Consider the following 23,820-nt stretch of genomic DNA (forward strand, 5'->3'; position numbering starts at 1 on the left):
TGTGTCTGAACATTCAATATGATAGGTAATAAAGTTTACTATCTCCAACCAAAGAGGACCTTAGAATTTTATTTTAGCGTGGGGCCCATCTTATAGGCTACTCTAGTCTTCAACATTATGGCTTGCAACAACATACCCACTTGGTCTAGTTACATGGACTGTATCAATATTTATTGCACGTACCCTAAAATTAGTCTCGGTGGAAGAAGATTTAATGTTCTAGTTTGAAGAAATTATTTTGTTGACCCTAAACAAAGTGTTGCTTAGTTTCTTGGTCATTTTTCTCAAACTTATTTATTTGGCTTTAAAATGAATTTTCTTCAAATTTCTTGGCCCTTCTGTTAGTTTGATCAGCTAATGGTATAAGTTGTACGTGAAATTACTATTTTACCCTTGACACCGAAAGAAACGATTCAGTCACCTATAGGTGCGCTATACATGTCTTTTAGGCTACCTGTTATGTTATCAGTAATTTCCTAAAATATGGTATAATATTCTTTCAAGCATGGAATCATTATTTTTTTATATATATTTGTACGTGACAACATCACAACAGCCAAAGCTGAGATTTCATACTCTGCATTCGGAGCATTAACGACAATTTTGTGCTAAAATTTTGTAACGATGTCATGTGCAAATATATATAAAAAATACATGCTTGAAAAAAAATTGTATCTTATTTTGGGAAATTATTGATAGCAACAGACTTGTATAGCGCATTTATAGGTGGTTGAATCATTGCTTTCGGAGTTAGTGGTAAAAGAGTAGTTTCATCATGTATATAATTGACGGAACAGCAAAGGAACCAAAGCAAATATGTTTTAGGCTCAAATAAGTAAGTTCAAGAAAAAAAAGGGTCAAGAAACTAAGAAACACTTTTTTTAGGGCCAAGGAAATAATTACCTCTTCTAGTTTCCAAGACTATCAAGTCTTTAAAACCAGCAATGAAATAGGCTATCTTAATCATGGTTTTATTTTATTGTGTCATGATAAATGTTTTAGATTGTCAATGCAATTGTTGTTAAACGCCATAAAAAGAGAAATAGTTTAGAGAAACACTAAAAATCTAGTTTCTCCTTTTCTAGTTTAATTTCAAGAATCCAACGAGCTAGCCAAACAATTTTATTAAGTGATTCTGATTCATCATAAAAACATTTTTTAAGAAAATTCGGATCCAAATGGTTTATAGGAGAAGACTCTTAGAACAGATGTTGCATGGAATCTCTGAGCATATGCCCTCGTAGAAGGCTAGAAGTGTCTGTTGTATATGATTTATTTTGTACATCCGTACATGACGTTATGTTGTCACACTATTGACATGCACACATGGTCCATTTGGAGTCCCGGAGACGAAGTGGAGATGGTGGTGGTCTAGCGTGGAGCTAGAAGTAGAGAACCAACTTGCTACATATTTTGTAATAATTTCTCCATTCTAAATTACAAGATGTTTGACTTTTTTATTTCAAGTTTGATCACTTATTTTATTCAAAATTTTTGTGTGAACGTACTCAAAATTTAAGTTATTCTTGAAGAACTGTTATTAATAAACTAAGCCACGATAAAAGAAGTAATATTTGTATAAATTTTTGAATAAGACACGTAGTTAAACTTAGTGTTAAAAAAATCAAACGTCTTATAATTTGGGATGAATTGAGATGAATTGAGTAGCTTCAAATTCGACTTCAACATCACTTGGAATTCAAATTCTAGCAGCCATGTTATACTTACACATGTACGGTACTACAGTCACTTTCATCGCAAATGATGGTATGAGTGATACAGGGTGCTTTCATGTTGGTGCAGAAGGTAGCGCATGCCCTATACTAAAAAATAAGAGAGAGAGAGAGAGTAAAAATATCCTAGTGATGTTCCAATATAATGGTACGGTAAAAGAGCATACATTTAATACCCCTTTAAAATATAAGAAATCCACAGAAAACAATTCATGTTTATAGAAAAATAAAGGAAAGGACAAAAATCCCACATTCCAAATAAAGGACACAACTAAAGTACACAACTAGCAGAATTTTTTTTCTTTTCGAATCACAACTAGCAGAATTAATAGTACACATACATATCAAAAGGAAAAAAAGAAAAAGAAAAGAACGAGTTTAAAAGCAGAGTATATGACTTTCAAAAGGTTGGAGCTGCAAAAGTACCTTCACGTGCTCCAGCACGTCCTTGTCTAACTTTTATTTCCTCGGCTTTAAATAACACAGTTACTTTCAAAATTTCAAGGAAAACTGTTTTAGTTAATTTGAGAAAATAACCAAATAATGTCGTGTACGCGCACTCTGTCTTTATGAACGTCTCTATTTAAAACCGGCAATGTATTTGTTATTTATGGTATACTAGTATCTACTCCGTTCATTTTAAATTATAACTCTCCTTGACTTTTGTGCATCTAGATTTATAATTTAGAACAGAAGAAATATTATATAGTATTTTAGATGAAACTTTAATTTGTTAGACAAAGAAAAACGCACTGACTAGTATTTCAAAAATAATAGAGCACCATACACAAGAGGAGAAGATGAAAATATACCATCCTCTGTAGTTCGTCTTATTTTTTCTACATACATAGTTATCTAGATATATGATATGTCTAGATATATAACAATAATAGTACACCATAATTTGCTTGTACCCTTTTACAAATATTCATGAAACAAATACATAACACCAAAATAAACTTGATTTCAGAAAGCACCGCAGTGCAGGTGTTCCGTAAAAAAGCAAAATGTGTAGATACACTACGTGGACGAGATCTACTACTTTGTCTTTTCGATGGACCGAAGCGGCAGGTGGGGGTTCCCAACCCAATGCGGCAGTATCCTATCCAAAATTCTAATGCAGGATATCTTTCCAGCCAGGTTCAGCGCGTGGATCTGGACAGCAACCAGGACATCGTCGCACCAAGAGCTAAGCTAAATAATGCTCCGCGATGTCCTTCGGCCTCGTGGTGATCTTATCCACACATGACAGAACGTTCTTTTTTAACAATTAATTTCCCCCTATACGCTTGAAGTAGCTATTAGAATATTTATTTTCTCCATGTTTTCTACTCTCTCCGGAGGGATTTTTTTTTTAAAAAAAAAAACACAATATCTACACTCAAACCCTCATTATAGACTGTATACGGAGCACCTGAGAAAAGATGGCGATAGGTATTCGATACTTGGTATTGAGTATTGACCTTAAATTCTACTCCAAAACCACTCCAAAATATATGGATGCAAATGAATCAAAATAAGTGTTTGGTGCAGCTCCTACTTGCTCTGGCTCCGTAATTCTACAACTATTGTAGCAAGGCGTAGTTGAAGTTGGTGAAGCTAGAAGTCATGGCTTTGTCTTTCCCATAGTTTATTTTTTTCACAACAGGACTCAAACACAGCTATGCGCTACGTAGTGATTATCAGTAGGAGTCAGAGCCACCGAGAGCTATACCAAGCAAGATGCAAATAGAGACTATACATATTTACAAGGCCAACATGTCAATTATGTCCAACTCAACCTACACTCTATATACATATTATAATAAATTTAGGTTGTATTAAGGAAAAACACGCCCATTTTGAAAGTTGGGAGTTGAATTTTATCCAACTACTCCCTTCGTTATAAATTTTAAAACATTGTGACTCTTCTAGATATATATATTTTATTATCGTTGACATCTCTAACGCAACTTAAGCTAAGTTGTTATCCCTAGCATGACGCCAGAGGTGCAGGTATTAATAAATGCAAATGCTCCTCTAGAATGAATATGAAATCCGCAAGCGCACAGATAATACCGATGTAGCATTTTAACCGGGAGTAATCTAGGTATCGTTATTTATATTTTTACCACTGGAAGAGGATGCTAAGGATAATGAGCAATGAGCATCACTGCATGTGGTAATGGAGAGTATAACCATGTCTTTATCTATCTTCTCATACATGGTAAGTGTCTCAAGATAAATAATATATGAAAGATAAATAATAAGAGATAACATAATAAATAATGAACATCTCAATAGATTATTCTAAGCTTATAACACTAGCATGGATTAGGACGAACTACAAGGATAAATCTTAAGTTATTCTAATTATTAGGTCAAAGCATATAATGACTAGGCAATTACACTTGGCAATCATAGCAAAAAAAAGGTTATATTTATGCATAGTGATATTACGAAGGAAGATGAATAACATAGCAATCACTTCCCTGTAATAGTTGTGTTGTGTCTGCCCTATACTCGGGAGGTGGACTACGAATGACTCAACAGGACTGTCACTCCCGCGATCTACCACACGGTCCAGAATATTGGGTGCAATCGCAAGAAAATACGGTATAGGCACCACGCCTATACAATATTTACCACTCACCCATGAATTCAATGAGCAAGCGCTATACGATCCTACACTTGAATACAATTCTAATTTAACTATGTTAAGCATATAATCAAAGTAGACTTAAAACAATATAATTGAGAACATAATCAAATAGAGCAAAGTCATATCCAATATGGTAGAATAGACTAAAGCCATATTCATACAAGTGATGAACTAGATGAATAATACAATAACAAATATAAAAGTAGGAGAGAATTACCAAGAATCCTCTTGACTGATCTGAAAACCAACCGATGCTTGCCTCCTTCTAGTTCTAATCCTATGTAGCTATGCTACTAAACTATAGAGATCTAATTGAGATGGTGGCTCTAGGATTTCTATGAATCTTGGACTGAATGATGAATGAATTAGGGTTTCTCCTAGGCTAGGGGTCTTGCTTATATAGCCCTCTAGGAAGCACCACAACCCTTGGATCAAAAATGACCCTGATAAATGATTATTATTGATCCTCAAAGGCAGTGGAGGCATGATCCACGAGGTGGCTCTTGATGGGCCACCTAGGTGGTGCGGCCGCCCAGGGGGTGAGGCGCCCACCCCTGTCACAATGATAGGTGGGTCCCACCTCCTAGGGGATTGCTTCCTGAATCTTCTAGATTATTCTTTTTATATGTGTGACCCTTTTCTCTATATGTAAATGTGACATGTGGGTCTCCTTTGGTCGTTTCCTAATAACCTCATGTAGAAACAGATATTTACCAAAACTCATGGAATTTTGTTAATGTAACCCCTATATCTAGATGGTAATAATATTTTAGGTCCTTTCTCATGCTATGTTGACGGTTAAAAATGACATTTATCTACCATCAACAATTATGCTATTAGATATACACTGTATCTAGATATATAGCAAAAATAATATATATAAAAAAGCTAAAACGTCTACTTGAAATGGACAAAGTATGAATTAAAGGTTTTGGGTTATCAACTTTGTAATCAAAGTTTTAGTGGTAGGTAGAGGGTGAATCTATGTACAAATTAAGACGTCTTGTAATTTGAAATAGAGGAAGCATGAGTTAAAGGTTGGGCTATCAACGTTGTAACCAACAAGCCTTTGATTATAGGCAGGGGCCAAGCTAGCATTGGTGACACCCTGACACCAACGACCTTGGAGACTTGGACAACTACTCGCATGTAATGCCATTATATGTATTGTAGTAGTACAACAAATAATTAAGGTTTGTAAGAATACACCTTAGACACCAATAGAAAAAATATATATCTGGATCCACCCTGATTGGAGATGTAGTATATATACATATACCAAAAAAAAACCAAGAGAGGTGAAAGAGCTGGAATCCAGTGCAATCTTTGAAAATGGAAACCCCCGGGGGCAGTGAAGTCAGTGATGAGCAACGAGGAAGGACCAGGCGTGTATAGTACTATATATAGCGTCAACTTTGAATTATCTATGCAGCCGGCCTGCAAAGCAAGGATTATTAATATGATTGGAAGTTGCAGAGGGTCATAAACTAGAGCATATCCAAGCGCAAGTAAAGCAATTAAGAATGCTACGCCGGAGGATCAGGAGGGAGATTAAACAATTACAGAGCATTTGATCATGATGGAGAGGATAACGTTGTTTTAGGCGTCCGGACCGTACTTTGTCGGCTTGCCATCCAGAGCGCTCGGCGACGAGTTTAAACTATTTGTACGGCAAGCATACGAGGAAGAATATGCCGAGTCGGATGCGTCTCTGGTGTGAAAGACAGTGCGAGGCAAATGCGAGGATCGGAACAGCTACTACCAGGTGGGCTCTCCTCCAGGTGGTAGTCCTCCACTGCCCATTTTCTAGCTGTCATCGCGGCCTACGGCCACAGGCCCACAGCCGTATGGCCGCTAGCCAGACGTGATTTGATACTTGACAGGGCAGGTCTTGTTTAGTTTAAAATAAAAAAATAAAAAAATTTCGTCACATCGAATCTTGCGACACATACATAAAGTATTAAATATAGTCGAAAACCAAAACTAATTACACAGTTTGCCTGTCAATCAGAGATAAATTTTTTGAGCCTAATTAATCTATGATTGAACAATAATTGCCAAAAAACAAAAGTGCTATGAAACTAAAAAAATTTGGGAGCTAAACAAGGACTGTACCAAACGGGTATTTTTTTGTTCGATATGTATTGGATCTGGATATCCACAAATAATAATAATATAAAATGGGCAGTTCAAATATTCATATCATTATCCCCTCAAAAATGTATTCATGTCATTATTTATAAATATTGATCCAATGGCTTTGTTACATAAATAAAGTGTATAATATAAGATATCAAAATTTGATAGTAAGTATACTATAAACTCTTTGCATATCAACAATATAAAATTACCTTGTCAGCTATATTAACAATAAGTACGTTTTTATATACCTGTGTTTGAGCAACGGCATGGAGCACAGTCCCAGCTATTCTCAAAGTCGATGATTAACTATAAATTATCTTCACTATGTGATGCTTATTATAAATACACCAAATTAAAGTATAATCCCTGTGTGGACTCTACGGCTGTACGGAAATTCTATGTTACTATTCACTCTATCTATTGTATCACCTCTGTATTCTATATCTATATCTCAGGGAGTAACGTAGGCAGATAAAACGATTTCAGATAACCAGTTCTCAAATTTCAAAGATGGAAGTTCAGAGAGCTTCAGACGATGTTAACCACATGACAGACGTGTTTGTGGCTTTATGTTGAAAACCTACTATATATATATATAATATAAGTGTGTTGATCCGTAGAATTACAAAATATTAGGCACCAGAAACTGAACATACAAATGACAAAATTGTATGGAATTGTCAGATAGATGGGCCTAGTGTAAAATGAAAAGGTTCAAAATGTCCAAGTTGAAGAAACTTTCAAACCCCAAATAGTTTCAAAGTCAGGCTCAGAAAACTCTGAACTTAATTCTGAAACTTGTTTCGGGCCAAATCTTCCAAAAAAGTCTCTAGCCGCTCTTCTTTTTTTTTCCACCTTTTTTTGGGGTCTTCTTTTCTCGGGCCGGGCCCGTTTATTTTCCTAAGCCTCACACCTCCTCGTAGTGGGTATTTCTCAAAAAAAAAAACTCCTCATATTGGGTAGCCAATCAGCTGCACTGACGCGGATAGGCTATTGCTGGGCCAGGGGAGAGGGAAAAGGGAGAATAGGCAGGCCTCCAGGCTGAGCGGCCATATTTAGAGGTAAGTTGGGCCGTACTAGAAGTGGTCCAAAGAAAGTTGAAATATGAAAAAAAAAATACATTTATTTTATTTTTCTAGAAATTTCAATCAACCTTGAATTATATGAAAAACATGGATTTTTTTTTAAAAAAGTCGCCGTGAAGTTTGGATATTTGATTTGGTGATTTATATATTTGTAATAAATTTCTCATTGATTTATTACATGAACACAGAGGGGTTTTCTTCCATAATAATATGAAGAAAAATGACAAAAAAAACACCTAGAGCCATTTTTTACGCACAAGAAGGGTTAATATTGTATTTCCCTTCTTACCAGTGGTCACACTTGCTTTATTCACACGTGTTTCGTTAAAACAATATATAACAAGATCATATATATTTGGCATCCTGCAGACAACTATAGGGATATAAAACCCTATATCCTCATGACTTGACATAGGTCACACCATTGGAGATAGCCCGGCCTATAAGATGAAAACGTGCGGTGCACGACGTTGGTTAGACTTGTACCGCAAAGTTATAAAAAAATATTATACCAAATAAGATATTTTACTTGTAATTCTGTCCCTTCATAGTATATAAGGAGGGGTGGGAGTCCTCTAGAGGACAACTCAACTCATTACATCTCATATCATCAATACAATCAGATGTAGGACGTATGTATTATGCCCTCACGGCGGTCGAACCTGGATAAAATCCTTATCTCTTGCGTCATCATCTAGTTCGTAGCTTACGCACCTGTCTGCCGACAATCTACTATCTTAGGCATACCTCTAGGTAGACTGCCGACCATATTTCATCGACAGTGGTGCGCCAGGTAGGAGGTATGCGTACATCTTCCTAGGCAATCATATGGTTATCACCGTCGGTCAGATCATCTAAACCATCGGCTTCAACAGCTTTGCCGCCACGACCATGGAGGAGCGCACAGATCACGACCATGGAGAAGGCGCAGATGCGATCTACGCCGATCACTTCTTCAATGACATCGGCTGCGGCTCCAATCAACGTCTCTAACCACGCCGACAACGTATCGCCTGCTTCTCTGCTACAAAGCAAGCCAGATCAATATCACACCGTGCTCGAGGACTCGTCAATCACTTCCTACGATGTGTTTGGAGATTGCTTCGATCATTCTTCGACCATAGCTTGGGGACTGTTCTCTTCGGTTACATATGAATTAGACTCATACAATTGAGGGGTGATTTTAATTTTTTAGACCTTGCTGCAAGGCTCATACTTCGCCTTCCAGCAAGCTCGGAGACTAGATCAGTACGATGCACACGACGATGCATCTCAGTATCAAAATTTATATGTGGACTTTTCTTTTAGACTCTAGTACCGCATGCCTACGTCACCTACTGCCAGGCTCAGGGACTGAGTGGGCATACTTACCTTACGGTGAATATGCTTGCTTTTTCAAACCCTACACTTTTTAGAAAAGTAAAGTGGCCACATTTGATTAGGAAAGAAATCTTTTTTTCTCAAGAGCACCATGCCTTCTTCGGACAACTTGCTTCTTCAGCCTCAACGGTGGTCGACTGTCGTCCACACTGGTCGAAGAAGCTCAAGATAGCGTGTCGTATCCCAATATATGGAGCTCGAGGACTAGCTGTAGGGGTATAAACCTCTATATCCTCATGGCTCAATATGGGCCACACCATCGGAGGTGGCCCGACCCACAAGACGAAGACGTGCGGAGCACGACGCCGGTTAGGCGTGTACCGCAAAGCTAAAAAAATATTATACCAAATAGGATACTTTACTTGTAATTCTGTCTCTTCATAGTATATAAGGAGGGGCATGGGTCCTCTAGAGGACAACTCAACTCATTACATCTCATATCACAAATACAATCAAACGCAGGACGTAGGTATTATGTCCTCACAACAGCTACCCTAGATAAAATTCTTGTCTTTGTCTTTCGCCACCATCTAGTTCATAAATTTCGCGTGATAAGATCTAAAGTATCTTAATATAAGTATATAAATATACTCAAATCGATAAACAAGTATGAACATATACACAATGTGGTTTATCGAAGATGAGAGTAACTACATGCAAATTTTTTTCAAAAAATATTATATTTTTAATATATTACTAAAATGCCACTACTATATTATATACAATAAGTATACTCTATGTATACACGCATACTTAACATATATATCACCCTAGACGGTCTAGTATGATCATATACTTTATCTATATATATTTCGTCTGGTTATATACACATTAAATCTAGAGATATATATATGAGAGTAACTATACACGCATGTAAAAAAACGTGTCATATATATAAAAAAAACGCGTCATATATATATGTATGTATAGAGAGAGAGAGAAATATGATGGGTTGGGCTTGAGGTTATGAGCTAGCGCAGGCTCGACCCAGATTTGCTCTCGGGCCAATTGGGCCACCCATGCACAGAAATATTTCGTCCTTCTGGATCCCTGGATGGTAGCCCGAACAAGTACAGGGCCCATTTCTAGCCTATCGAGCGCGTCAGGTAAAAACCCTATACCTCGCGGCGCCTCCTTCGCCGTCGCCGTGGCTTCCTTCCCGTCGTCGCCGGCTCGCTTTCTCACCTAGGCGCAGGCAGCCCTGCGTTCGCTCCCCGTCATCGCCGGCTCGCTTCCTCACTGAGGCTCAGGCAGCCCTGCGTTCGCTCCCCGTCGGTCCTCGCTGGGAGCCACACCCAACGGGACAGGGGTGCACCGGCGCCGCCTCCAGCATTAATTCGTCGCATCCAAGCAGGCGCCTCCCTCGCTCCTCGACAGGCTCCTCGGTGGTCGGTTGTTCTAGGCAGGTGGGAAGGCGGGAAGGATGTTCGCGCTGAGCCAGATCGAGCACGACCTGCCGATGCCGCCGCACCTGCTGAGCCGCCCCCTCCCCGACGCCATCAAAGCCGAGCTCGAGAGGCTCTTCTTGGACAAGGTAACGCGGATGTTGGTTCCGTTTAGCCGTGGCATTAGCATTGTTGAGAAAATTTTGCTCGGAATGCCAGCAATACTCGCACTCAACCCATTCGCTCACAACATTGGTGGTTCCTAAATGTGTGCATCTTTTTGCGTTTCGCGTATGAATGCAGGTAATCGCAAACCTTGGGCTGTGCGTGTCTGTCTATGATATCCGATCCATTGAAGGCGGTTCCATCCATCCAGGACAGGGCTGCTCGACCTATAAAGTAACGCATGCCTTTTGTTTGTATCTCTTTGTGTTATTGTTCTTCGTATAGTAATATGCTTGCATTAAATAAATGTTTTATTGAAGGTAAGTTTGTGGAAGTATTGTGATTCCCATGAAACGTGACCTTCCAAATCATGCGGCATGGGTGCTACTATGTTGCCTTTTTCACACTCTTTAATTTATGATCAATTGCAAGCAAGATGTGAAATCTCAGTTAATATTTATCTTTTGTCCAGTTTCCTTCTCATTGGTGCTCACTAATTACTTAAAACTGTTTCTAGTAGTGCTTAGCATTTGGTTGCTGTGCTAGAGCGGAAATATTAGCTTTTGTGATTTATCCTATTGTTGTTTTTTCTTCTCTTCATGTATGAGTATGATAGATACTTGCCCATCACTTGAAAGGCAAAATATGCATATTTTCCCAGCATTTTTCTCTTTCCAATGGCCTTGCCACTGAGGCACTTAGCAATTTAGTTAAAAAATCGTGATGGTTCCCAGGCTGTATTTTCTAATTGATTATTTTTAGCTATGATGCTAAGATCCAGTTCTTCCATTTGTCAAAAAAACAATGCTAATTAGTTTGTTGACAAGAATTTGTAATCTAGAGTGTTGCTATTTTACGATACATGGTTATTGTAATTTCTTTGCTGAATGGTAATGGAATTTGGGTTTCCCGTTGTAGAAAAAAAAGTTACTATATACGAAGAACCCTTTCTAACTAGAATTACACACCTTTTTAACAGTGATACCCTTTCTTTCAGTATTGTATATTTGTATTATTATAATATATCTGATCTCTGCAAAGTTTTTTATTTCAATTCTGGGGCTTCCTACACTTTGCAAATTATGCTCAGGATTTCCTTGTTCCTGTTTTGGATAGGTTTCATTTCGTTTGCTAATGTTCAAGCCTTTTAATGGGGAGGTTCTTGTTGGGAGGATTATTGGATATGATGATAAGGGGTTGCAGGGTGAGTTCATTTGGAGAACTGCTTCAGTAGAAACCTCTTGATTCCTGCCCTCATGTGAACTGTCCATGCTCCTTCCTGGTGCTGTATTTTAGCTTTCTATAATAACTTTACTTTGCATTTTGTTCATACTTCTAAAATTGTATGCCCTAACTTTTAAACAAAAGGTCCAAATGCTTTGGTCATGTCTGATCTGTGCCATGCATGAATAAATTTTAAGCCTATTAGCCTAACACTTCCAAACTAAATGTTTTATTGGAAATATTAATTTCATTTTTACAAGCATGGTGCATTACCTGGTTGAAATGGTTGCTACAAAATTTAAATGCTCCATTCCTGTTCTGAGAATTAAATGAAACATCAAATATGTATGATATCGTCATAACTCGTAACTACATTGCTTTTAGCTAATAGATCTGGTTCTTTTGCAGTTTCACTTGATTTCTTCAGTGACATTTCCATACCTGGACACTTGATGCAGTTTGGCACAGTAAGGTTGTGCACCACCTGTTTTGCTAATTTTTGTTGCAGTATGTAAATCACTAGTATTATTTAAAGTTGTTATGTGCTTCTGGAGTTATATTGTACAATTTAGTTTTGGTTTGTCTTGAAGTAGCATTTCAACCACTCATCCTTTTACATCTGTAGTTTGACCTAAATTATGTTAGTTATCATGTCAGTGTATAGTGTACTCCATTCGACTAATTGTTATGGTACTGAAACCATTACAAGCCTGCGAGAAACTAAAATGAAATTTGACTTGGGAAAAAATACAGGAAAAAAAATTGCTTTCTCCAGCATGTAGGTAGCACTTTCAATGCAGTTAAAAGAGCCTAAGTTTAACTTATTGCATTGATGAAACACTGATCTTTCCTCTGTTTCTGAAGAAAGTATTTTCTGCATAAAGTTCAGTGTATTTTCCTTTAGTTCTCTTCTGTGTTCACTGTTCATTGAATTTCCAGGGGACCAGATGGTAGGTGGATGCTGAAGACTGAAGATGGCGATGAGCTTTATCTAGATCTAGATGATGAGGTACTTCAAATTTGTGCTTTAGTTTAGTTTTTGTTTATTGCAAAACAATGACTACTTCCTATGGTTGCTGCCCTGACCAAACTCGTGACCAATCCAAACATTGTACAGATAAGGTTCTTGGTTTCTAGCACAAAATACCCACGTATCCCAATTGACCAAAAGGAGGATGACCCACCATTTGCTCCAATGCAAATTGTTGTAAGCATCTACATCTATCCTCATTCTGTATGGTAGATTCATGAGCATCGCTTCAAGTTGTACTTGCATAAGTTTTTTTGTTGTATCTTATAAGCTGTGCCAGTTATTTTATTCTGACGTGTTTCATACAATTTGGTGGCTTGATAGTTGATATTTTATAATGTCGGAGTGAAGCCCATGTGGGCCTTGGATAGTTGGAAAACACAAAAAAGTTTCTAACGGCAACAAATCCCATAATATGGATTTTGTTCTTCTTTGATTCCCTTATTCTGTCAAATATATAACCTCTTTACATATGCCTTTCGAGAGAATTATACTCTTAATATGCTGAATGTTGTCTTTTCATGCTTTTTGTGTAAGCACTTCCCTGTATGCATATTGTTGTGCATATGCAGCCTGACTCTGTTTATATTCATGTATGGTGATTTCTGATTAATATCATGCTTTTGCAAATGACTTCCATGTTGGATCTACAAATTGTAAACCATTGTTTTGCTTACATGACATTTATTCATTTTATATCGTATAAGCTGAGCCAGTTATTTTGTTGTGATGTGGTATCCAATTTGGTGGCTTGGTATGTTATAGACCTATGCTGAAGCAAAGACATTGGGCCTTAGGCCTTGTTTAGATACACCCAAAAACCCAAAACTTTACAAGATTCTCTATCACATCGAATCTTGCGGCATATGTATGAAACATTAAATATAGATAAAAAAGATAACTAATTACACAGTTTACCTGTAAATCACGAGACAAATCTTTTAAGCCTAGTTGCTCCAAAATTGGATAATATTTGTCAAATAAAAACGAAAATGCTACCGTGTCAAAATCCAAAAAGTTTTTGGATCTAAACAAGGCCTTAGTCCCATTAGGCCATTAACGTGTCTAGTGTTGTTCAGTGTACGAGAAACGTTAATTCCAAGTTGTCAGTGCATGACTGTTTACATATGGGAAGTGGAGACGTCATGTGAAGCTTGTGATAGATGGCAAGTCAAAAGTTGCGAGGTCATGTCAGGCTAGCTGCTATTTTTTCGGGTGCACATTTTGCTTTAGGCCTTGTTTAGATGCAAAAAGTTTTGGGATTTTGATACTGTAGCATTTTCGTTTTTATTTGACAAACATTGTCTAATTATGGAGTAACTAGGCTTAAAAGATTCATCTCGTGATTTACAAGTAAACTGTGCAATTAATTATTCTTTTTATCTATATTTAATACTTCATGCATGCGTCGTAAGATTCGATGTGACGGGAAATCTTGTAAAGTTTTGGGTTTTTGGGTGTATCTAAACAAGGCCTTACTTGTGTCTGCATCCAACTTGTCATTGCCATGTCAAATCTGCCACCGTGCCATGTCATTATGCAGTGTCAAATCTAGCATACTTTATACACGATTCCTTGCATAGTCTATGCACAAAAGTAATGTTATTTGCTATGCATTCCATGCATCATGCGCGGTGTCAAATCTAGAACAGGGCGGATCCAAGGGTATTCCCCAGTATTCCTGGGAATACCCAACTTTTTTGGGATACTTTCATGTATATATATATGTACATACTTATATATAAATATATACGTTGCAATATTCTGCGCTATTTTTGTTGATTGCAGCCAAAAAAAAAACAAATAAACGGCCTTTTGGCATGCTTTCTAAACTTCTACCTTCCGAAACCAGCCTATTTTGTGGGATATCTATGGATTTAATTTTTTTTTTGTGGAAGTGGGAATACCAAGTTTGAAATTCTGCCTCTGAACACGGAACACACAATTCCTTGCATTGATAAGCTACATAAATAGATGAACCCCATAATCTGGATCATATTATGTTCTGATTCCCTTATTCTGTCAAACATAACATCTTTGCATGCCTCTTGAGAGGATTATATTAATACTAATATACTGAACTTTGTCAGTTCATGTTTTGGTGAGTAAGTGTGGTAATGTCTCTGCAGGGAAGTATTAAAGGAGATGGCCTTGGTCTTCTTGCTTGGTGGGCAGCTGATGAAGAGGAGGGGGAGGAGGCGGCAGAGCAAGAGCAATAGCAATAGCATTGTGTTGCTTTAGGGCTCACTTCGTGTAGTTTACAAAATCAGCCTGGTAGCTGTAGTGTAGGTCAAATTTCTAGGATAAATTATGTATGTATGTAATCCCCTGAAATTTTCTTGATATCTGTCAGCTATATAATCTGATAGCGCAGAGATCTCTCCCTGTAGGGCATTTCAACATGCCAGCACCACAGAAGTTCATTTCTAACAGTGCTTGGTGTTACTCCCCAGCAAACAGCTGGGTAAAAGATCTTAGAGTGGTGAAAGCGATATCTCATGTATAATTTCCTGTGAAGTGAAAAACTGGTGGACACTGTAGATTTTTTTTTTCCAGCAGTCATGGTTGGCGCACTTTATTGTCCTTTGCAGCTTGGTGGCTGAAAAAAAAGCATGTTTGTGATATTTTCAGATCTAACCTGGTCACTTTTTGACTGGTCGTTTTGTTGTATATGTGGATTCCACCGTAGGTATTTCGTGGTATGGAAATTGGCAAAGTTGGAACAAAATTTGTGGCTATACCATTTCCTGGAGTTCAATCATCTAAAGAATCGTCCATGTGTGAAACACAAAATACATTTTTTTCTCAACTGTAGCAGAATGTAAATTTGCAACTTTGCAAGATAGTTGGGCAATCAAGCTGATAGATCAACACAAGATGAAAGTTGCAAGGTAGCAGCTGCTAGCCCGCTACCACTCTAAAATTTTACTATTACTATTGGATAGTAGCGATTAACGGGCAAGCTAGTATGGTAATGGTACACAATAAATAGTCTAAACATTGATGAATCATCGATTGATGTTGCAGTAATTTAAAAAAAAAACGAAGAGCTACCGATGGATGTTGCAGTAATAATTAAAACAAAACGAAGAGCTACCGACAAGAGATTTGTCGGGCATGTATTGACAAAGAAGAAGACTACAACACAACAAACCCACATGCATGTACTGATATAAAGAAGAAGACTATACAACACCACAAACCCACACGACGACAATAACCAAATAAACCAAAGCACCGACGAGACGACGACGAAGGATCACCCTTCGCGCGTGAGACAAGTTTCTGTTGAGGAAGGGGGAAGACTACAACACCACAAACCCATACAACGACAATATCCAAAGAAACCTAAGCACCAACAACGAAGGATCACCCTGTGCGTGTGAGACAAATTTCTGTTTGGGGAGGGAGCTCTCAACAGCGATGCTTCGGCTGCGACGTCCTTAGACGCCGCCATCTTCATCTGGGAGACTAGCAATAATTTAAAATTTTGTATCTTTGCAAGCTGTTCTAAAGTGTGTGTAAAGTGCTGCTTGGCGCTTGCTCTGACTCTTCAGTAGGTGACCCTGACGCCGTTGTATCTGAGGATCTCACCGATGAGCTCCCCCTTGCCGGAGCCGACGTAGCGGCCGACGATCTGTCCGTCCCTGATGAAGACGAAAGTGGGCACCTCGACGATTTTCATGTCCCTGAGGAACTCCATGCAGCTGTCGTTCTCGTCGCCGTTCATGCGCGCGAAGACGGTGTTGTCGACCATGGACCTCGACAGCTTCAGCACGGTGGGGTACACCTTGACGCAGGGCCCGCAGTGCTTGAGGCCGACGTCCAGAACGACGAGCTTGCCCTTGTCGCCGCGGTGCTCGTCGATGAGCGCCTCCACGTCCTCCCGCGAGTGCAGCTGCACCACCGCCGAGTGGCTGTCGCCGTAGTAGAGGACGTCGCCGGCGAGCCGCTCGGGGCCGATGGCCATGGCCTCCTCCTCGTGCACCTTCTCGGCGCCCTTGTAGAAGTTGAAGTGGGGCACCTGCGTGATGCCCTCCCGCCGGAACAGCTCCTTGGTTGCCTCCGACTCGTCGCCCAGGACGAGCAGGAAGTCGACGTCGCCGCAGGTGCGGCTGAGCTGCACCATGGTCGGGTAGATCTGGCTGCTGCTCTCGCTGTCGCTCGCCGCGAACTCCACCACCACCAGCCGGTTCTTGGCGGCCTTGAGCGCGTCGTCGAACTCCTGGGTGCTGTGCACCCTGACCACGCGCTCGTGCTTGCTCGACGGCGCCTGCTTCTCGGTGCCCGAGACCGCCGCCCTCGGCGTGGGCAGCACCGCCGCGCGCCCCGTGCGGCTGATCTGGGCGGGCAAGAACCTGACGATCTTGGCGCCGGACGGCTCGGCGGCGCTGCGCGGGCTAACGGTTGCCGCGGACCTGGTGGCGAGGGTGGACAGGAAGGTGGCGGTGGAGGCCATCGCCGGTGTGCTGAGCTAGTGAGCTTGCTGCTGAGGATCGGAACACTCCACAGAACTAGAGAAGGGAGGAGGAAGAGCGAGGAATTGAAGATGGGAGAACTAGCTAGAGAACTTGCAGCCAGAAATCGGATGACACAGGTAGCCGCCACCTGCTTGTGGCTGCTATTTCTTCCAACATCCACTCAAAGGTGGCTACTTGCTTGTGGCTGCTATTTCTTCTAGCCCAGATTTTTTCCATCTGGGTCCTGATTATTTGATCTTTGCACTTTTGTTTTGTTGGCTTCTGCTTGGGTGTGATTTTTTTTTAAATGAAACTGCTTGGGTGATTTGGTGCGGACAAATTCAAAGTGGCTATTTTATGAGGCCATCGTTTTTATTGGTTTACGGTGTGGTGACAGGCAACCTGTTAGTCAAGTAGCAATCCTGGTCACCAAACACTATGGTCCGCATTGCTACCTAAATATTTGTTACTAAGATATAAAAAGTTCCATGTACTTATTTACAATGTACTATATATTTACTAGCCATTGATAGAATAGATATGAAATTTCTGTTATGTTATTTAAAACAAATATTTTACTAGCCAATAGTGTCCAATAAAGAGAATAGACATATGAAATCAATAAAAAATAAAAAATTAAAAGGGAGAGAAAGTATAAAAAAATTAAAAGGGAGAGAAAGAATGAAAAATTAAGGGAGAGAAAGAAAAATAAAACACAAATTCAAAGAAACTGAAAAACGGCCCACAAGAAGCCCGTGCGTTTTTTTTTCGCCGTCTCCTTCCCCTTCCGTCCGCTGCCCTTCCGTTCGCTGACCGCTGCCCTCCTCCTCCTTCCCTCCTCCCCCTCCTGTCTCTCTCTCGCTACCCTCGCGCTCCCAGACGACTATTGGGCCGCCGCCGCCCTAGGCCAGGTGCTGAGGCTTTCCTTGGTCTCTTCGCCGGCGACGAGCACCCCACCAGGTACTCCCACCCCTTCTCTTCCCTTATGCTGTGCGAAGCTGAGCACCGAAACCCTAACCTAAAGCTATTTAGCTTATTTGACAATCCTCCTAACTTCGAAGTTTTTGCAAAAATTTTTGAGTGTACATGTGTACACCCATGTCCCTTTACTGGATCCGCCCCCTGTGTAGCAGATGGCGAGGATAAAGCCCAAGCAATTGCTAATTCAAAGCAAGACGAAGAAGGCTCCATCTCGGATCAGCTACTCTACTATCATCACATGGAACTTGATTGTCATATTGATTGTGCTATCTCTCTATGCTACCTACAGCCATTGGCATCAAAGGTTAATGTCCTTTCCGGAAATCATTTTGTTTCGTTTATTTTACTATTTGGTGCCCCTAGCACAATTATATATTGCAATAAGCTGAGATGAAGTAAGCTCGTGCCCTATAGTTGTTCAATAAGTAGTTTAATATAGTTTCTGCTCAGCATTCCTCTACTGATGAGTTCAACCGCAGGTCTGCCCAAGACTTTGAAATGGAGCTTCATGAAGCTGAGGTAAGTTACACAGTCTTACAAAAATCTAGTGCAAGAAACTGTGCTCGTATTGTTTACATGAATCTGCAACTAGGTACATGTCATTTATGTTACTTAGGTGGCATTATCTCTCTTTCCCCCCATTATATAACTTTGTATGGCCTAGTGATTATACTAACTGATATGTTGGAAAGCATGTTGCATGGTTAGTATCATAATTATACATTTCAGGTTTAACTCATTGACGTGGCTATTGGAATTTATTTCTTATTCGTTCTGGCAACAGAACCAATGAGAATTATTGTTTATAAGAAATATATAGGGCTGTCGTCTGCATTTTCCCTATTGAATTTGCTTTCTTCATAGTTCATTTGTGATGAAATGGAACATCTATTTGACGTAGTCTTTAATACTTAATAAAATTTTCTTGATAACTTATTATTAATTTTTGGGGGACATTAGACATCAACGGTCAAACTCATTGATTGTATTCTTTTGTTCATTTGTTTGAATCAAGCTTGCTGTGAGACCGGTGGATCCAAAAATGATAAGTAGACCAAGATATGCGGTAAGTTTTGTTGTTCGCACTTCTCAACTCAATTTCTAAACAAACCACCAGATGTTGATTGTATATTTAATCAACTATTGAATGTAACTTGAGAATATATGTAACATCTAATGTATATTATATATGCATTGTGCTGCTACTGACATCTAAATCAGGTTGTGTTTTATTTTCTTGAAGCATGATATGCTTAAAGGATATGACACTCTGATACGTCTTCAAAAAATATTATTCCGCTAAGGATGTATGAATTTGCATGTGGAAATACAACTTTTGTTGTAGCATAGTGAGTTATGGCCATTTGTGTGAACCCCATTACCCAAACAAGGTAATGGTAACAGTGCTTGTTAAGTGGGGATGAATGGTGTTCTTTTTTATGTTCTATACTGCTCAAACTATGCTCATGAAATGATGAAACCTGAGTCAGTCAGTACTGACTAAAGTTTAACACTAAGTAACGATTCCACTGGACTTAGGAAGTTGAGACAAATCATCTAAATGCGACTAATACTGTGATATATTGGGCGCCACTGCATACCTAGTTATGAAGTTTTTCTTTTGCTATGTTAAACTTCTGCTGTATGTTGTTGATACTCAACATTTTGTAACACTGGTTGTCATCCACAGAATTTGCAAGAAAATCAGATTCTGTTCATCCACAGACTTAGTATGAAAAATTATGGCATACAATCTTACTAAGTTGGTGATATAAATTTTGAATGCAATGACGCTTTGCAGATAAATTAGTTGTTTTACAAATATTTTATCACCCTACTGCAGTTAATCATCTTTGTAGTAGAAAGAAGCATTATGCCACTGCTTAACTTCTGCAGGTAATGAACACCGCAAAGGGTCCAATTACTATAGAAATATACAAAGATGCTTCTGCTGGTGTTGTGGATAGATTTATTGACTTGTGGTAAGCACCATAAATTGTGATGAATCCATGATTTATTTAATAGTTTCATGACATGAGATTTATATGATCATTTGTTTTATTATTTTGATTCTGTTAGTGTCACAATATAGCTGTGCCATAGTCAGTTAAAAAATGTAGCTCTGCTTGTGTGCCATAGTTGGTTGAAAAACATAGCTTCACGCCTTAGTGTTAATTAATTGACAATCAATGGGCTTATTTGAGTCTTTCATGAACCTGTTAACAAAGTTTGCTTGTAATGATAAACTAGTTACTGGTGGCATGAATATGTGGCAGTTTTTAATGCTATTGTGGAAAGTGTGAAACTATCACTGCCATGGTAGCATATGGCAACTGTGCTTATGATACTATATTACTATGCATCTTTCCTGGGAAAACACTTCGAGTTGGAGCTAATAAGTTGATTATTCTTCAGGATGAGCTATTATTATTTTTTGGCTATTTGGTATAGTATCTAATATTTATCCTATTGCACAGCAAGAGTAATCATTTCAAAGGAATGCCATTTCGGCATATCATCAAAAATTTTGTAATTCAAGGAGGTGATTTTGATTTTGATGGAGCTGCCCAAGAATGGATAACGAAAGCTAAAGCTAGTGGGAAAAATGATCTCAGGTTTGATTCCTGAGTAGTGCATATATTAAATTATCTTGAATCTTAGTTTTGTAGACCAGATCTTTTATAATAGCAATGTCCTTAACGTTAACTATATTTCTATGATTTTTCAGTCCAAAACATGAGGCGTTTATGATTGGGACTGCAAAGAATCCTAATAACAAAGGATTTGATTTGTTTATCACGACTGCTCCAATTCCTGACTTGAATGACAAGCTTGTTGTATTTGGGCGAGTTATCAAGGGAGAGGACATCGTTCAGGTGCTTTCTGAATTTCTCTTTCTGGGAGCTCTTCCGTAATGTTTGCTTGAATCATTAAGCTGTGACTTATGTTTTCCTTTTCTCTTTGTGCTGAATGGCTTCTTTGCTTATTGCATACCACCTGTATTGCATTTTGGCTGATTTACACGAAACTGTTCTTGAGCTCTGAAAGCAGATGTTCAAATCTCTCTCTCTCTCTCTCTGGAATTGAGATAACTCTGCTCATATTGGAAGCATATAGAGTTAATGCAACGAAAGTATGCTGGGATACCAGCTTAACAGGAACTGAGTACAAGAAATACTAGGCAGCAAAGATATGAAACAAGGTGAAACAAGAAGCTGCCATAGAACAGGAATGTTAAACTCTCCCACATCCTAGCTTGGCACGTTTGAAGGCTCAAAGCTATGCAGTCATCCAGGAGTTTCTCCGTCATAACATCCAGATCCTGCAGCTGTTTTCCTTCTTCAGGGGTCTCCACTTCTGCAAGAAAGTGACACCAGTGAGGAATATGCCCATAGGCTTATTGGGGAAAGTGTGTTCAATCAGCATCTTGTTCCTATTATTCCACAGTGCCCAAGCGGAACCTGCAAAAACAAATGTTGCCAAGTGCTGAGAGATACCGTTCCTATTTTGGAGCCAACTCTCCTAAATTCAGCTCCCAGCCAAACACATTTCTTAGACAGCACCGCAGTACCCTTGCTATGTAGCAACAAAAAATATGTTGTCTGCTGCTTCCTGTTGATCACATGAGCAACAATTAAGTTTCCGTTTCCAACTCCTCTTCAAAGTCACAGCAGATTGCCTTATAAACACTTTAATGTTTAGCGGTTCTTTATACTTCCAAATTGCCCTTGCCCGAATATCAGTCACTCTTACATCAGATAAGAATTTATAGAGGCACTTAGGATTTATCTAAAGCCAATATAACCTTATCCTCTTTCCTATTATCTACACACACAGAATCAAGTTGAGCTCTCCGGTCCTCCAGAAGCTCCATCTCTGCTCCATGCAAACTCCTTCTGAACTGTATATTCCACTCACAATCATCATATAACTGATACTAGAGTATCAGGATCAGATCATAATCTAAATAGGTCAGAGTTGTACATTTCTAGTGGTGTCTTTCGATCATGTATCATTCCTTATGCTGGCCATTTCCAATCTAAAAAATCCCCCCCCCCTCCCCCCCTCCCCCATTTTGAAAAGATGTTTGACTTTGTGTAGACCCTGCCAGAGCTGTGAGGAGCCTTTTTGTCTTTTTGTTTGGTGATAAAGAAAGAACCCTGTTTCACATACTTATTCTTTAGAATTTGAGCCCAAATAGATGTTTCGGAGGTCGATTTATAGACTAGCAGGTGTTCAAAATGCCAAGTTATATATGAATATAACATGCCGCCTTAATGAAAAAGCTGGGCCAAATTGAATTAGTCATTTACGTTAGGACTGCGGGCATATGCACATCCAGGCTGTTTACGTATTTTCATTAGGGTGATATCACTATAATAACTGCTTATTAGATTTTGTTTTTGTCTGCTTGTTTACACAAACAGGAGATTGAAGAAGTTGACACTGATGAGCATTATCAGCCAAAGGCCGCGATAGGCATCATCAATATCATGCTAAAGCAGGAGCCTTGAGCTGCGTATCCTCCTCTTGTCATGTACATGAAGACCTTAACCACATGCCTGATGACTCTGTGTTCGAAAAGGTCCATACATCTCATTGAGTTCCCTTTGTATTGATGACATGTGTGCGGATGCGATCCTTCCTCGGGAGTCTGGATGACGCCTTATGTCTTGCGTGGAAGGCATTTGTGACGCTTGTTACAGTTGTTGTTGCAGCGTTTGTGTATAATATTTGTTCGTTTGGCTGATAAGCCATGGTAGAAAGTACTGTTGTTTGATTTGTTGTTTGAGAAAAACAATGCTGAATGACTAGCAGATTTAGCGTGAACAGGCCCTGGGTGTCAGCATAGGCGAGCATATAAATACTGTGCTGCTACACCCCGTACCGTGGTTGTGGTAACAGGAAGCAGTATATTCTCTGCTAATGCTACCAGTAAGCGATTTGGGCCTTGTGAATGAACCCAATGAAATCAGAGCACGTGCTTTCTTGTCGTTGTTTCTTTGTTAACAAACGTAAGTATACGTCTATATATCGCAGGAATTGGCAGCAAATGGGACTTATTTGGGCCTCGTTCGTTTGGGGGTGGATCTGAGGGTAGGAATTAATCCAGCTGAGCACTGCTATATAGAGTTGTTATTCCAGCTGGAACTATTCCAGCCACCTATTTCCAAATAAACGAACGGGGCCAGCATAGCATGGAAGGCGCGCTGGCTTGTCTTCGGACTGGGCCTCGGCCTGCTGGTGCGGGCCGCGGGGTAGGGGCTGGGCCTGCGAGGTGGAGAAGGTCGAGTGGGCTGCGGCCTTGGGAAACAGAGGGAGCAGGCCGGGCTATGTAGGCCGATAAGAGAGAGAAAGAGGGGGAGAGAAATCCTTTCCTTTTTCTTTTCTGAGTTTTCCAAATCCATTTTTGAAAAGAATTTTGAATCCCTTTTCAGTTTGGTCAAAACCACTCGATACAAAAATAAGAATGCAGCAGCATGTATGCATCAACACGTGTCTATCCTTATATTTGATTTTAGTTTCATAAACTTTATTATTATTTTTTTCTATATTTGAATGAACACATAAATGCATAAATAAATCAAATTAAG

The 23,820-nt window shown here is 39.4% G+C and overlaps 3 protein-coding genes across 6 annotated transcripts; 2 read left to right on the top strand and 1 right to left on the bottom strand.

The window, feature by feature from the left end:
- Window positions 10,058-15,392, top strand: LOC8077282 (DNA-directed RNA polymerase III subunit rpc8). 2 transcript variants are annotated; one of them, XM_002460639.2, is made up of 7 exons: window positions 10,058-10,515; window positions 10,670-10,765; window positions 11,648-11,735; window positions 12,164-12,227; window positions 12,695-12,764; window positions 12,873-12,962; window positions 14,915-15,392. In XM_002460639.2, exons 1-7 carry the CDS (start codon window positions 10,405-10,407, stop codon window positions 15,002-15,004), a joined length of 609 nt encoding a protein of 202 aa, XP_002460684.1. In that variant the 5' UTR covers window positions 10,058-10,404; the 3' UTR covers window positions 15,005-15,392. The 2 variants fall into 2 exon arrangements, with proteins under 2 accessions (XP_002460684.1, XP_021308199.1); XM_021452524.1 differs by lacking the exon at window positions 10,670-10,765.
- On the bottom strand, window positions 15,861-17,456 carry LOC8074229 (thioredoxin-like protein CDSP32, chloroplastic). The gene has a single exon (XM_002462808.2). The coding sequence runs from the start codon at window positions 17,242-17,244 to the stop codon at window positions 16,339-16,341; it is 906 nt and encodes a 301-aa protein (XP_002462853.1). The 5' UTR covers window positions 17,245-17,456; the 3' UTR covers window positions 15,861-16,338.
- On the top strand, window positions 17,990-23,201 carry LOC110432909 (peptidyl-prolyl cis-trans isomerase CYP21-4). 3 transcript variants are annotated; one of them, XM_021454113.1, is made up of 8 exons: window positions 17,990-18,205; window positions 18,379-18,530; window positions 18,706-18,745; window positions 19,242-19,292; window positions 20,123-20,208; window positions 20,704-20,841; window positions 20,955-21,102; window positions 22,654-23,201. In XM_021454113.1, the coding sequence occupies exons 2-8, from the start codon at window positions 18,379-18,381 to the stop codon at window positions 22,738-22,740; spliced, it is 702 nt and encodes a 233-aa protein (XP_021309788.1). In that variant the 5' UTR covers window positions 17,990-18,205; the 3' UTR covers window positions 22,741-23,201. The 3 variants fall into 3 exon arrangements, with proteins under 3 accessions (XP_021309788.1, XP_021309790.1, XP_021309789.1); XM_021454115.1 differs by having other exon boundaries at window positions 18,023-18,205; window positions 18,327-18,530; XM_021454114.1 differs by having other exon boundaries at window positions 18,023-18,205; window positions 18,376-18,530.

This window comes from Sorghum bicolor, chromosome 2 (assembly GCF_000003195.3).
Source record: "Sorghum bicolor cultivar BTx623 chromosome 2, Sorghum_bicolor_NCBIv3, whole genome shotgun sequence".
In the NCBI taxonomy this organism is placed as follows: Eukaryota; Viridiplantae; Streptophyta; class Magnoliopsida; order Poales; family Poaceae; genus Sorghum; species Sorghum bicolor.